At 57.5% G+C, this 15376-nt stretch overlaps 1 protein-coding gene across 1 annotated transcript; it reads right to left on the reverse strand.

Moving 5' to 3' along the window:
- Positions 1 to 202: 202 nt before the first annotated feature.
- Positions 203 to 15117, reverse strand: MATN1 (matrilin 1). Its single transcript, XM_038758660.1, has 14 exons — positions 15112 to 15117; positions 14474 to 14485; positions 13275 to 13430; positions 13001 to 13176; positions 12057 to 12249; positions 11295 to 11461; positions 10780 to 10861; positions 8616 to 9029; positions 6005 to 6227; positions 5095 to 5220; positions 3474 to 3890; positions 1734 to 1886; positions 1403 to 1483; positions 203 to 1082 (listed from the first exon to the last, which is right to left on the reverse strand). The coding sequence occupies exons 1-14, from the start codon at positions 15115 to 15117 to the stop codon at positions 1033 to 1035; spliced, it is 2256 nt and encodes a 751-aa protein (XP_038614588.1). The 3' UTR covers positions 203 to 1032.
- Between the last annotated feature and the right edge of the window lie 259 nt (positions 15118 to 15376).

Genomic DNA, 15376 nt, shown 5'->3' on the forward strand with positions numbered 1-15376 from the left:
TGAAGTTAGATTGAGCAGGTCCAGTGGCTGGGACTACATTTCCCAGTATGCAGAGGGGCTGACTGATCATGGACTGAGCGTGGTCCAGCCCATTTTGCCAATGGGCCTAGATCATGCCCAGAAGACCTGAAGAACCCCACACAAGCTGGCCCAACCCAGCAAGGGAAAAGTTTTCAATCGACTTTTATTGGATCCGGTCCCACAGACCCCAGGCGACACGGGGACAGCTGGAGTGAGTCTGAAAAGCCGTTTCTGAGTTCCCAAGTATAAATATCTTGTGTCCCAAAGGAACCCCAAATCACTCACACTCACATTCTGCAGGGGTGGGAGGGGGCTCAGGTGACAAACGGGTGGGCAGGTGGGCGGGAGGAGGTGCTGCCCAGGAGGCCCAGGGGACACAGGGCCCTGTTCTCCCCTACCGTCTTGACCACTGGGCCTGGCTCAACACACACACACACACACACACACACACACACACATACAGAGGCACACACAGAGCCAGGGAGCCCCTAAAGGTGATTGGGTGGGTGGGAGAGGCAGCAGACCTGAGCCACATGGGCCAGATCCTAGAAGTCAGGGGTCTGGGGCCAGAGGTTGGAAATATAGAGTCCCACCTCCAGGGGTGGTCCCATGCCCCAGATTCACCCTCAAATGAAATCCCAAGGCAGGGTAGAATTTCCAAGGGCAAGGGACATAAGATGGAGACTGGTCAAATATATTACACTTTGGAATAAAATGGTGGGGAGATGGACACACAGAAAATGACACAACACACATGTGCACACACACAACCTCGCACTCGTGCACACATATGTGGGTGAAGGTCCCCCTTACAGCAATGGCAGGGGGGTCCCCTCCCACCCATGTACCCCCTTGGCGGATGGCGTGGCTACACTAGGCTCTTGGCTATAGAAGCTGGCGCAGAGCTGCAGGGGTGAGGCCTCCAGGCACGTGCCTGGCCCCGGGGAGGAGCAGGGGTGCAGGGGCGAGGACGAGGAGGATGTGGAGGTCAAGGAGGAGGCTCTGATGGAGTTAGATGACTTTGTTCTCCAGCACTGCCAGCCGTTGGGTCACAGCATCCAGTGGGCCAGAGTTAAGGATGTTCAGTATACAGCAGCCCCCCGTGGAGCCCAGGGTCTGCCTAGGGCAGGGGGTTCTGGGTTTGGGGATGCCAAGATGGAGCAGATGGCTCCAGGCAGCTATGACCCACTTCTGCAGTCTTGACGTGTTCACCCTGCTCCTCACCCCCTGCTGCCCTTGGGGGACTTTTGGTTCTTCCCAGACTCCAGGCAGGATTGGGGCAGGTAGGGCTCTGATTGACAGCTGCTGCCTCAGGGTACTGGCAGGGAGGACCCTCCCTCTCCCTTTCACTCGCCCGCCCGCAGCCGGCTAGAAAGGATATGTTTCCGGGTCAGAGCTTGAAGGAGATCCTCCACCTTGGTCCGGAACTTGACCACTGAATCGCATGCACAAGGATCTTCCTCTGTGAGCCAAAGTCAGCAGAGTCAGGGACAGTCTCCACAGAACCCCGCCTGCCAAACTCCCCAAAATGTGTGACGTGCAGGGGGAGGGGACCGATGACCCAGAGAACTGAGGACCTTGTGGCCAGCCTACCCTAGTGGGCTGCCCCTTCTTCCCAATTCCCCCAGTATTTAGTACAGTTTCTGGCACACAGTAAGTGCTTAACAAATACCATCATCATCATCATGCTGGCTCTTCAGTCCCGCGCTTACCCACACAGATTTTCTTCTGCAGTTTCTTGCCAATCTGGTTAATGGTTTTGAAGTCGGCCGTGTAGAAATAGTGTTCAGCCACTGGGTCCGATGCGATCTCCCGCAGCTCATCCTCTACTGCATTGCCCACCCCGATGGCGAACATCTTGAACCCTGTGGGGCAAATCGGGACAGGCCGCGAGGCCGGAACGGCTCAAGGACCTGATTATCTTCTGTCTACCCTAGGGCTTAGTAATAATAACAAGGATAATAACAACTGTGGTATTCGTTAAGTGCCTACTATGTGCTACGAATCGTACTATGCGCCGGGGTAGATACAAGATCATCAGGTCCCACATGGAGCTCACATTCTAAGTAGGAGGGAGTGCGGGTATTGAATCCCCATTTTGTAAATGAGGGAACTGAGGCCCAGGAAAGTAAAATGACTTGACCAAGGTCACAGAGCAAGTAAGTGGTGGATCTGGGATTAGAACTCAGGTCTTCTGACTCCCATGGTCCGTGCTCTTTCCTCTAGGCCATGATGCTTAGTGCAATGTTTGACGTGTAGTAAGCACTTAATAAATACTATTATTATGACTGCTCCAGCCCCTCCCCACCCTCGCCATCCAGGCCCGGTCTGAAATGAGGCTGGGACGGCAAGGTAGCTCGGGGGTCGGGGCCTGACAGACAGGGAGCATCTAGGGCAGAGGGCGACCTGGATAGCCTCCATAACCCCCCGCCCGCCCCGCCGCCCCCGGGTGTCGGGAAAAGGCAGCATGGCATAGTAGATAGAGCATGGGCTTGGGAGTCAGAAGGTCACGGGTTCCAATCCCAGCTCTACCACTTGCCTGCTGTGTGACCTTGGGCAAGTCACTTCACTTCTCTGGACCTCAGTTACCACATCTGTAAAAGGGGGATTGAGATTGTGAGCCCCACGTGGGACAGGGACTATGTCCAGCCTGATTTCAATTTGTACTTCCCAAGTGCTTAGTACAGTGCTCTGCACACAGTAAGCGCTCAATAAATATGATTGATGATGATCAATAAGTACGATTGATGATTTTCTTGTATCCACTCCAGCGATTAGTACAGAGCCCGGCACATAGTAAGCGCTTAATAATAATAAGAATAATTGGCATTTGTTAAGTGCTTACTATGTGCAAAGCACTGTTCTAAGCGCTGGGGAGGATACAGGCTGATCAGGTTGTCCCACGTGGGGCTCACAGTCTTAATCCCCATTTTCACAGATGAGGTAACTGAGGTCCAGAGAAGTTAAGTGACTTGCCCAAGACCACACAGCAGACATGTGGCGGAGTCGGGATTCGAACCCATGACCTCTGACTCCAAAGCCCGTGCTCTTTCCACTGAGCCACGCTGCTTAACAAATACCATAATAATAATAAGAATAAGAATAATGGTATTTGTTAAGTGCCTACTATGTGCTAAGCGCTGGGGAGGTTACAAGGTGATCAGGTTGTCCCACGGGGGGCTCACAGTTTTAATCCCCATTTGACAGATGAGGTAACGGAGGCCCAGAGAAGTGAAGCGGCTTGCTCAAAGTCACACAGCTGACAGTTGGCGGAGTCGGGATCTGAACCCATACCCTCTGACTCCAAAGCCCGGGCTCTTTCCACTGAGCCATGTAAGAAGAATTAAAGGACGCTAGAAAAGGAGGACAACGGTAGGGAAGGGCCCCGGGCAGAGGCTCCGAGCTGCCAAGCTCCCCCCCCTCGCCCGCTCCGCCCCGCACTCCGGCCCCACCTAGGTCCTTGGCTTTCTTGGCGGCGTCGCTGATGTAGTCCTGGGACCGGCCGTCCGTGAAGACGATGCCCACCTTCTGCGCGCCGGGCCTGGCGCCGCTGGAGATGGCGAAGGTGTTGTCGATGAGGTAGTTGAGGGCGGTGCCCGTCATGGTGCCCTTCTCCATGTAGGTCATCTTCTTCACGGCCGCCTTGATGTCCCGCTTGGAAGTGAAGCGGCCGAGCGGGAACTCCTGGCGGACCGAGCTCGAATACTGCACCAGCCCCACCTGGGCGTTCTGCTCGGACACGTCCAGCGAGTCGACGATCTGGTTGATGAACTTCTTCACCAGCTCGAAGTTCTCTGGACGCACGCTCTTAGACCCATCGATCAGGAACACGAGGTCGGTGGCCGAGGCGCCGCTGCCCGCGCTGCACGCTGAGGGAGCATTCATTCACGCATTCATTCAATCGTACTTATTGAGCACTTATTGTGTACAGAACACTGTACTGAGCGCTTGGAAAGTACAATTCAGCAATAAGGAAGGACAATCCCTGCCCACAACAGGTTGACAGTCTGGGGGTGGGGGGGACGACATGGACATCAAAACGAGCAAACAGGCATCAATATACATAAATAGAACTATCCCCCCCATCTTACCTCCTTCCCGTCCCCACAGCACCTGTATATATGTATATATGTTTGTACATATTTATTACTCTAGTTATTTATTTATTTATTTTACTTGTACATATCTATTCTATTAATTTTATTTTGTTAGTATGTTTGGTTTTGTTCTCTGTCTCACCCTTCTAGACTGTGAACCCGCTGTTGGGTAGGGACTGTCTCTATGTGTTGCCGACTAGTACTTCCCAAGCGCTTAGTACAGTGCTCTGCACACAGTAAGCGCTCAGTAAATACGATTGATTGATTGATTGATTGATTTATACATAAGAGCTGTGGGGCGGGGAGAGGGGGGAAGAGCATAGGGAACCAGTCGAAGTGACACGGAAGGGAGGAGGAGCTGAGGAAAAGGGGGCTTAGTGGTAGGGTGGGAGGGAAGGTCGGGGGTGGAGGGGCCCGGATCGGGGTGGGGTCCAGAGAGGAGGGAGCCGGAGCTCATGGACTTTTAGGAAAGGTCAGGGTGGGTGCGAGGGCGGGAGCTGTTGCATTGACCAGAGTCGGGAGGGGAGAATAGCGGGACTGGGGGAGCTCCCCGGAGGAGGCGGGCGTCGCTGGCCGGGAGAGAAGGGCGTGCTTTAGTGAAGAAGACCGGGGAGGGTTGTTCCAGGAGGGGACGGGGGGAGCTGGGTGCTGGGTTGTGGGGAGAGCTGGTCTCCACCGCCCGTGAGGCGCCGGGTTTTCCGGGCTGCACCTTCCCCGCTTTGAGCCGAGGTCGGCTCCACACCCCCGCGGACCCCGATCCTGGGCCAATATTTCTGCCTCCCTCAGGAGGTGGTCCCCACTAACAATCCGAAAACCTCGCTGACGAGAAGAGCGATTCCGGAGGGCGGGGAGGACCACCGGGTGAGAGGGTACGGGGAAAGGGGGGATGGGGACCCGACGCGGCCCCCCTATTCCCTGGGGGTGAGTGCGGGCCGGCCCTGGGAGACCCCCACGGACAGGACCCACCCCTTCTCACCTTTGCAGGTTTTGCCGTCACTGTTGAGGGTGAAACCCTCTTTGCAGGCGCACCTGTAGGATCCGGGGGAACTGAGACAGATCTGCTCGCAGTCGTGGTCTCCCGTGGCGCACAGGTCCGACACGGCTGTGAGCGGGAGGAAACCGGGGCGTTACAGCCGGCGGCCGGTGGGCTCTAAGATCCCCCCCATTTCACACACACACACTGCAGGGGAAGGGAGGATGGGGCCTTGGAGTTTTGTCCGAACAGTAGGGTGGAAGATAAGCGCCCAGCCTCGAGACACAATCAACCCCTCCCCCACCCATATGCTCTTCGGGGCTCGGCTGGGTCGAGGACCCCCGGGACCACATTCTCCCAAGTGACTTCAGCGCTGTGCACGCAGTGGGAGGTCAAGAATATCTCTGCTTCTGTGTTTGAACCTGAGCTCCTGCCCACCTTTCTTCCCCACCGCCCGTGTGCAGTGCCCTCTCCCCCGGCCTCCAGACTTCCAGGGCCTCCCTCCTCAGCCCCCAAGCCCAACCCTTAGAGAAGCAGCGGGGCTCAGTGGAAAGAGCCCGGGCTTGGGAGTCAGAGGTCATGGGTTCAAATCCCGACTCCGCCACTTGTCAGCTGTGTGACTTTGGGCAATTCACTTAACTTCTCTGTGCCTCAGTTCCCTCATCTGTAAAATGGGGATGAAGACTGTGAGCCCCACGTGGGACAACCTCATCACCTTGTATCCCCCCAGCGCTTAGAACAGCGCTTTGCACATAGTAAGCGCTTAATAAATGCCATCATTATAACCCTCGGACCAAGCCCATCAACTCCAGTCCCGATCCCCAAGCCCTTTGGCTTGCTGCCTTCCCCTGATGGCTTGTCCCCGGCCCCGGGCCTCTACCCGCCGCCCTCGGGCCCAGACCCCGTCCCCCACCGCAGAAGGCCTCCTGGAATTTCTTGGCCAGTTTCTCGATGACGCTGTAGCTCTCCACGTAGTCCACGTGCTCGGCCAGGGGCTCGCTGGCGATGCGGCGGAGCGTGGTCTTGTCTACGCGGCCCACGCCGATGGCGAACAGCTCGATGCCGGCCTCGCGGGCCCGGGCAGACACGTCTTTCACGTCGTCCTGCGGCCGCCCATCCGTCACCACGATGGCCACCTGCGGGACCCACGGGGGAGGAGTCGGCAGGGCAGCGGGGGAGCGGGGACGGGGGAGGGGCGGCGGAGGCTGCCGGCTGACTCGGCCCGTGGTGTTCGTCCTCTCTAGGCCTTGGGACCCTCCCCAGCCCTGGCCGATCCCCTCCGGCCCCCGGCCCCTGACCCCCGGGCCCCCGCCTCCGGCCACCAATCGCGTTTTGGCCAAGAGAAGGAGCCGCAGGTCTGGACAAACCGCCGACACCCTGGTTCTCCGCGGCTGTTCGGGCTACGCAGTGGCAAACTGGGTCCTTTCCCGGGTCCTTCCCCTCCAGCCACTCAGCGACATCCTCCCCCCCCGCCCCCCGCACCCCTCTCTTTGGATAATCCCAACTCCAGTATAATCCCGACCGCTTTACAGTGCGCTGCAAACAGAAAACACTCAATAAATACGAATGATGATAATAATAATAATGACATTTGTTAAGCGCTTACTATGTGCAAAGCACTGTTCTAAGCGCTGGGGAGGATACAAGGTGATCAGGTTGTCCCATGTGGGGCTCGCAGTCCTAATCCCTATTTTACAGATGAGGGAACTGAGGCACAGAGAAGTGAAGTGACCTGCCCAAAGTCACACAGCTGACAAGTGGCGGATCCGGGATTAGAACCCATGACCTCTGACTCCCAAGCCCGTGATTTTGTCACTAAGCCACGCTGCTTCTCATGCTAGGTAGCGTCTCCGGGGCCCCGAACGAAAAGGAGGAGGGGGGTTTGGCTTGGTACCGGGCCGGTCCCCTCTGATCCTCGCCCCGCCCGCCACCCCCTGCATCCCCATGCTGGGTCTCACCTGCCGCTCCCCCTCGGAGACTTCTGCCGCGGCGAGGGGAGGGGTCTGCCTAGGAGCCCATCCCTCTAGGATGGGGGCGGGGCTAAGGTTCGGACAGGAGGTTCAGAGGCCCCAGGCAGGGCCAGGACCCTGTGATCAATCCCGGGCGTCTACTAAAGTGTCGGTCTCGAGAGGTGGGCGGAACCCCAGTTCGAGGAGGGAAACGGTTCCGCGCAGGCCACGAAGGGAGGACGCTGCGCGGTACTTGTCCCGGATCCTTCCACTGGACAAGTTAAGACGGGACCTACAGGACGTGTGGGCAGTTGTCCTTCATACTTAAAAAAAAAGATACCTCTGACCACTAAGGAATTATTTTGGCGTTTGCTTGAAACTGGAAAAAAGGGGTGTGTGTGCACAACGATGCGTGAATGTAGCATCGTGGCTCAGTGGAAAGAGCACGGGCTTGGGAGGCAGGGGTCATGGGTTCTAATCCCGACTCCGCCACTTGTCAGCTGTGTGACTTTGAGCAAGTCACTTAACTTCTCTGTGCCTCAGTAACCTCATCTGTAAAATGGGGATTAAGACTGTGAGCCCCACGTGGGACAACCTGATTACCTTGTATCCCCCCAGTGCTCAGAACAGTGCTTGGCACTTAGTAATCGCTTAACAAATGCCTTCATTATTATTATTATTATTATTATTATTATTATGTATGCCTTCAGGTGTCTTTGGGTGCATGTGGGTTTGCATGTGTTTGTTCAAATGTATGTGTGAAGGGCTGCTTCTCTGCCTCATTCTGGGCTGGCAGAGTAGTGCTTGTGTGTGCATTTGTATAACGCCTCCTTTTTCAGCCCTTCACTCCTCCTGGACCTGCTCCCCCCCCCCCCCCACCCCAACCCCAACCCCAACCCCAGACACACATGCCAATCTCTGCTCTCGCAGGGGTTGAGATGAGCAAACGGGGATTAGGTGTGTGCACTTCCTCTTCCCCCAGCATGGGGAGCTTTCACCCGCAGGGAAGTGGGCTCTGAATGCCCGGAGCTCGCGGCGCAGGCCCGGCGTACGGGAAAATGAGGCTGTGGGGTCTGACCTAGCAGCAGGTGCGGGTGGGAATCCTTCTGCAGATAATCCACACTGCGGATAAACCTCACTGCAACAGAGCATTCTCCAGCAGGATTTACCCACGCTCCAGCCATCCTGGGGGAGTCCTCCCTTAGCCCCTCCCCGGCCCCCATCAGACCTCCCCTGTTTGCTCCCCCTTCTAGACCGTAAACCCGTTGTTGGGGAGGGATTGTCTCTGTTGCCGAATTGTACTTTCCAAGTGCTTAGTACAGTGCTCTGCACACATTAAGCGCTCAATAAATACGATTGAATTGAATGAATGAATGAATGAATGCTGCCGAACTGTGCCATAATCTTGACCTCCTATGGACAATCAGCGTCGCAGGTAGTCCACATATATCGCGGATCATCCGGCTCACCCTAACATCCCTCTGCAGCCCGGATGGCCCACCCACGTGCTCTCCTTTTGGGAAGCCTCCGGGCCCCACCTCCCCCATCCCTGCCTGTCGAAGGCCTGCGTGATACCTTGCTGAGGGCCGGGGAGAGGGGCCTGGCCCCTTCGGCCTCGCTGAAGGCCCTGCTGATGGCGAACTGGATGGCCAAGCCGGTCATGGTGCCGGTGGAGAGCGGCTCGAGCCGGCGCACGGCCTGCAGCAGGCTGGCCTTGGAGCGGTGAGCCTTCAGCGGAAACTCATGCTTGACGGCGCTGGCGTAGTTCACCACCCCGACCCGCGTGGCGTTGGGTCCCACGTCCAGGGACTCGATGACTTGGGTCAGAAACACCTTGACCTTCTCAAACTCGTGCGGCCGCACGCTCCGGGAGCTGTCCACAATGAACACCAGGTCCGTGGGCCGCGTCCGGCAGAGCACACCTGCAGGGCGAGGAGGTGGAGGGACGGGGCCAGGTGAATTCCCGGGAGACGTCGCAGGGAACAGTGGCTTAGTGGAAAGAGCCCGGGCTTGGGACTCAGAGGACTTGGGTTCTAATCCCGGGCTCTGCCACTGTCTGCTTTGTGACCTTGGGCAAACCACTTAACCTCTCTGTACCTCAGTTACCTCATCTGTAAAAATGGGGGTTAAAACTGTGAGCCCCACTTGGGACAACCTGATTACCCTGTATCTACCCCAGCGCTTAGAACAGTGCTTGGCACAGAGTAAGCACTTAACAAATACCATAAGTATTATTATTATTTGGGGACGGGGAGAAGGGGTGGGTCTGGAGTAAGCGCTCAATAAATACGATTGAATGAATGAATGCGAGACTTGGAGGAGGATTTCTGGGGGCGGGACTGATAGAGGTAGTGGGGCTCGGAGGGGGCGGGGCTCGGGAGGACGGGGCTCCGAAAGGACAGGGTTCAGGGGCCACAGGGCTCAGAGGTGGCGGGCTCTGAAGGGCAGGGCTGGGCCGAGCGGACCTCAGAGAGGACAAGGCTCAGATGGGACAGGGCTCAGGAGGACTGGTTTGGGGGAGCGTGGCTTCCAGGGGGCGGGGACCTCAGTGCAATGATCAGAGGGGCGGGGCTCACAGCAGGACGTCCAAAGCGCCGGGGCTGGAGGCTTGGGGTGGAGTTCATTCAATCGTTCGTTCAATCCTATCTATTGAGCGCTTACTGTGTGCAGAGCACTGTACTAGGCGCTTGGGAGACAAATAAACAGACACATTCCTTGAACACAACGAACTTACACTCTAGAGGGGGGTTGATACTGGGGTTGGTGGGAGAGACTGGGGAAACTGCCCCTGCCCCTTCTTTCTACTCACGGTGTCAGACTCAGCATCGCTGCCCGATACACAACCCCCTACACACACACACACACACACACACACACACACACACACACACACACGTCCCTATCTCTTACTGGTCCCTCAATCAATAGCATTAATTGAGCACTTACTGCGTGCCGAGGGCGGCACTCCTCTTCCTCCTCCCCTCCCCCACCAGCCCCACACCGACTGCACCACGGGGTCCCTCCTTGGGGGTCCCGAGTCTCCGACTTCGAGCTTGGGCTCCGTTAAACACGGTCTGAGCCCTGCCCACATCCCGACTCCCTCCCGTGATCTTCTGCTGGCCCTCGCTAAAACTCGGAGTGACTCCCTTAAGCACGGGAGCCTCTGCGAGGACGGCCCCTGGCCCCCAACTTGGTGTCAGAGCCCAAGGCTGTCCCGATCTACACTGAATCCCCTCCACTGAAGGCTCTGGCATCTGAGACCTTCCTTCCCACCCCCTTCTGTCGCCCTGACAGCCCTGACCTGTCAGCCCCGTCCCTCTCCAAGTCACGTCCCCCGCGATAAGCACGGGAGGGAAAGGAATCAGAGTCGCGAGGCCGGGAGAAAACCCTAAGTAGGCGGCAACGGGAAGGCTCCCTGGAGGAGGGGATTCTGCCCGAGGGAACAAGGAGGCTCGGCTAGGTCGAGCCGTTTCCCCGAGGTCACAACAGCGGGCTGGGGGCAGTCTGAGCGAGGCTCCAATTGGTCCTGTCCCCATCCCAAGACTCTTGCAGCCCCTGGATACGCGGGAATCCCTGGTCGGAACCCCCTCTTTCTGTCCCTGGATCCCGCTGCTCCGCCCCGGTTCTTAGTCGCGTTGAGTGGCGGGGCCGGGGGACGACACGAGCCGGAGCGGGCAGGGACTGGGGGGAGACGGGAGAGGGCGGGCGACGTCTACACTGGCCGAGCAAGATGGGTTACTTGCAAAGCGCCCAGGACGGGATCGCAAGGCTCCGGAAGTTCGGCTCCATCTCCCTTCTCCGTCCCCGCCCGATGAACCGAGCTGACCCGGAACAGGCCGGGCGGGCTCGGGGGTATCTGCGGCCCTCCCTGTCTCTCCGCTTTGCCCCTGAACTTTTCTCAATCAACCAATGGTATTTATGGAGCGCTTACTGTGCGCAGAGCACTGTACTAAGCGCTCGGGAGAGTACAGTGGACACCATTCCTGCCCTCTGTGGCTATGTGTCTTTGCTTCTTCTCGTCTATTCGTTTTTCTCGATGCCCCTATCTTTCTCTGCCCGCCCCCTGTCCTTGTCTCTTTCCCTCTCCCTGTTTCTCTCCCTCTCCCTGTCTCTGCGTAGCTTCCTCTGTCTCCATCGCTGGCTCCGTCCCGACTCGGGGCGGGTTCCCAGGAGCAAGGGACGGGGTACCGGTGTCCACACTGGGAACCCCCGTTCTGCCAGCCCCCGGCTCGGGGGAACCCACCGTCCCGTTACCTCTGGCCGGGGGGGGGCAATCCGCGGGCGGGGGAGCTCTGGAGGAGGAGGAGGAGGAAGAAGAGCAGCAGCGCAGTGAGCAGCGACCAAGAGCCCAACTGGCTCATGGTGTCCCAACTGTCGGGCGGCGGGAACGGAGGGAACGGAGGGAAGAGTGAGGCGCCGGACTGCGCAGGAGGAGGGGACCCAGGCCCGGGCCGCACGCGGGTAAAATACCTGGGGGGGGGGAGGGGGAGGGACGGGGGGGAGGGAGAGGCGAAGGACAGGGGAGGGGGCAGAGAAAGAAGGAGAAAGAAAAGAGGGAAGAAGAGGAACGGGGGAGGACGAAGGGAGGAGGGAAGGAAGGGGGGGCGAGGAAGAGAAGAAGGGAGGTGGGGGCATTGGCCCAGGATTTGGTCAGGCCCCGCCCCATCCCCTGCCCCTCGGCCCGGCCCCGCGGCCTGCTGGAATGTGAGAATCGGAACCTGCCGCGGGAGGTGTGGCCGTGGCCCATCCTGCGCGGTGACCTGTCCGCCCTCCCTCCGCCCACCACCCCTCCAGCCTCGCCCCCCACTGACCCACCCAGCTTCGCCCACGTGGACATACCTCTTCCCAGGCACACCCACGTACACGCGCACACACACATACACCTCACACTCTCACACAGAGCCTCCACAAAAGCGCCCCAGGGCACACACTTAGTCGTGCGAGCGTGCGCACACACGCAGCCCCACACCACGGTGCTTGCATCCACAGGGCCCCTACATACGTACACACACTCACACGCGAACACCCGCTTTCGCCCACAAACCCACATTCTGCACTGCCGGGCTCAGACACCCACTTCATCTGGGCTCCCGCGCAGGCAACCCCCGGGCAGGCCCCCCTCCCGGCCCGCGGCCACGCATCCCCGTTTCCAGCCGCGCTGAAGGCGTTTACGACCTCGTCCTTCCGAGCGCCTGAATGGAGCCCAGACCTGGCCGGGACGGAGGAAACGAACTCGCGCATCAGCACCTAGACTCTACACTGAGTGGTCCTTCTCTACTGGAGGGAGACATCGTTAGCGACGAAATGCAGCCGAGGATGCGTGTGAGGCTGAAAAAGTCTATGCGCCACGCTTATCACACTCCCGGAGACTTTCCCCAGAACTGTCATGGTTGAGATGCTTTTTATGGTATTCGTTAAGCGCTTACTATGTGACAGGCACTGTACTAAACTCTGAGGTAGAGACAAGCTAATCAGGCTGGACACGGTCTTAATCCCCATTTTAATGATGAGGTAACTAAGGCATGGAGAAGTCACTTATGACTTGCCCAAGGTCACACAGCAGACAAGTCGGCTTAAAACACAAATCCTGCTGACTCCGTGCTCTTTTCCACTACACCACAGTGCAGCTCTTGGGACTATTTTCACTTTTGCTTTTCTTGTCTCTTGATCCTTACGAGGCCTGTGCTAGAAAAGAACGGTCCCTTTCCCGATCGTGGTGGGCCGACCGCTGTGTGCAAAGCGGCGTAACGGGCGCTCGCAGTGTGCACAGCGCTGGACTGGAAGCCCGCTGTTCACATTGTGTTGGACTGGGCCCCCGCTGTGCACTAACCGCTGCAACAGGAGCTCACTGTGTGCACAGCGCTGTAACTGGCGCTCGCTGTGTGCAGACGTCTGGCCCAGGGGGCCTGCTGTGTACCGAGCACTGTAACGGGGGCCCAGTGGATTGCATAGCGCCGTACCGGGCGCTCGTTGAGTGCACAGCGCTGTAATGGGCGCCCGTTGGGTGCAGAGCGCTATAATGGGTGCCCGCTGGGTGCGGGGCGTTGGAGAACACGCGGGAAATCGGGGGACCAGGGAGAACGTGGCTGCGTCTCCCGTCGGATTCGCCCCGCTTCCTTCGCGGTGCGATCTCGGGCTGTTGAAGGTCAGGCGGCGGTCAGCGGCCGGGAAAGTGTCAAGCAAGAAATAGAGGAAAAGAAACCTGGAGGACGCCCGTCCCCGCCTCTTTTCCACACGTCTCTCTCCCCCCGGAAAGGAGTTTATGCTGCTCCATCGGCTGGGGGGCCGGGGTTGGGGGGCCGGGGGGCCGGGGCTGGCGGCCGTGAAAGGGTCTTTCAGTTTAGGTGCCTCTGCCGGGCTTTTGGGAAGCGAATAAAGTCCCTCTGTGCCCTGCCCGGGGAACACAAACTCGTTTCACGTTTATCAGGGGGCGGAGCCGGGGCCAGGGGAGTCCCAGGGGCTCATCCGGCAACGGTTTTAAGCCGTCCCCCGACCCCCACTCCAAATTCACACAGGACCTATCTGCCGGGGATAAGCGTGCGGGGTGGCCGGGGATTGCGGGGGACGGGCGAAAAGAATGTAACTCGCCCCCTCCGGGAGAGAGAACACAACGCCAAGAGGCCTTTTAAAAATTAGTATTTGTAAAGGGCTTAATACGTGCCAGGTACTGTAATAATAACAGGGGTAGATACAAAATAATCAGGTTGGACACAGTCCATGTCCCACATGGGACTCAAAGTCTTAATCCCCAGTTTATGGATGAGATAACTGAGGCACAGGGAAGTAATTGAGGTGATGCCTCAGAGCAGACAACTGAGTCAGGATTAGAACCCAGGTCTTCTGACTCCCAAGCCAATGCTTTTTCCACTAGGCCATACTGCTTCTCACAGATTCTGCCCTCATTTCCCCTACTCCCTCTGCATCACTCATGCACTTGGATTTGTACCCTTTATTCATCCCACCCTCAACCCACAGTACATGTTCATATCCACAATTGACTTTAATACCTGTCTCCCCCTCTGGACTATATGCTCCTTGTGGGAAGGGAATGTGTTTAACAACCATTGTAATGTACTTTCCCCAATGTTTAGTACAGTGTTCTGCACATAGTAAGTGCTCAATAAATACCATAGATTGATTGATTGAGATGGCTCTATGCAGGCCTGATGATTGACTGTTATCATCTCAGGGTGGCTAGAGGGCCCTCATCCCCCCCCTTCCCCTGCAACCACTGTGTCCATGAGGGAGGGGCTGCCTGGGTGGGGGCTGGAGAGGTGACCCTTAGCCCAGGGGTCAAGGATCTTTCCACTGGAAAAAAATGCTCTCTCCCCAACCCCTCTCCTTCTCCCACTCCTCTTCCCCCTCTCTGGGGAATTGGAGGAGGGGCCCTGATACACAAAGAACCTTCCCCAGGCCTAGCCCCACCCCCTCACATTGCTACTGCCCTGAGGAGGCAGACCACAGCAGTCAATCAGCCTTGTTCCCGGTATACTCAGAAGAGGGAGAGGAATCTGCCCACCTGATAATAGTAATAGTGGTATTTATTAAGTGTTTACTCTGTGCCAGGAACTGTACTAAGTGCTGGGGTAGATACAAGACAGTCAGGTTACGCACCAGTCTATATCCCATATGGGGCTTATAGTCTTAAGTAGGCAGTAGAACAGGCATCATCCCTATTTTACAGAGGAGAAAACTGAGGTTCAGAGAAGTTAAGTGACTTTCCGGAGATCATATAGCAGGCAAGTGGCAGAGCTGGGATCAGAACTTCTGATTTCCAGGTTCACACTCTTTCCACTAGGCCACACCTCTAGACTGTAAACTCATTGTGGACAGGGAATATGTCTGTTTACTGCTGTATTGGACTCTCCCCAGCGCTTGGTACAGTGCTCTGCATACAGTAAGTACTCAGTAACTGACTATTTAACTTGTGTTTTCGAGTCATACTAAATCAAGGGTCACTTGGGTCAATCAGGCAGGGTGTGGTCGTCAGAGACGGCCACAGGTCTCTGTACTGTCACAGTTCCTAAAGTCCTCATCTGTCCTTGGGCGCCTATTGCCCCCTCTCACCCACCTCCATCTTGGCTCCTCTCCCTCTCCCTCTCCTTGCCCCTGCCACCTGTCACCCTCACATCTTCTTCTTTGGCCTGCTCAGCCCAGCCCCTGTCCCAGCCCAGCCCTAGCACCAACCCATCCCCAGCGCTGCCCCAGCCCAGTCCCAGGTTGGACTGACTTGCCAGGGTGGGACTCAGAAAGTCAAATCCAGTGTTGAAGGAAGATGGGGGTGGGAAACCCATCAGATCACAGCCTACCTCCAGCCCTGGGCCCCAGGGCCCCAG

Source organism: Tachyglossus aculeatus, chromosome 16 (assembly GCF_015852505.1).
Source record: "Tachyglossus aculeatus isolate mTacAcu1 chromosome 16, mTacAcu1.pri, whole genome shotgun sequence".
In the NCBI taxonomy this organism is placed as follows: domain Eukaryota; kingdom Metazoa; phylum Chordata; class Mammalia; order Monotremata; family Tachyglossidae; genus Tachyglossus; species Tachyglossus aculeatus.

What these genes read in the sequence shown, in the direction of transcription:
- MATN1 (XM_038758660.1), bottom strand. An exon ending in GCGAAAGCGGGTGTTCGCGT is followed by an intron (nt 11,462 to 12,056) that starts GTGAGTGTGTGT and finishes CCTCCTGCGCAG; the next exon opens with TCCGGCGCCTCACTCTTCCC. An exon ending in CCGTCCTGGGCGCTTTGCAA is followed by an intron (nt 9,030 to 10,779) that starts GTAACCCATCTT and finishes CTTTCCACTAAG; the next exon opens with CCACTGTTCCCTGCGACGTC.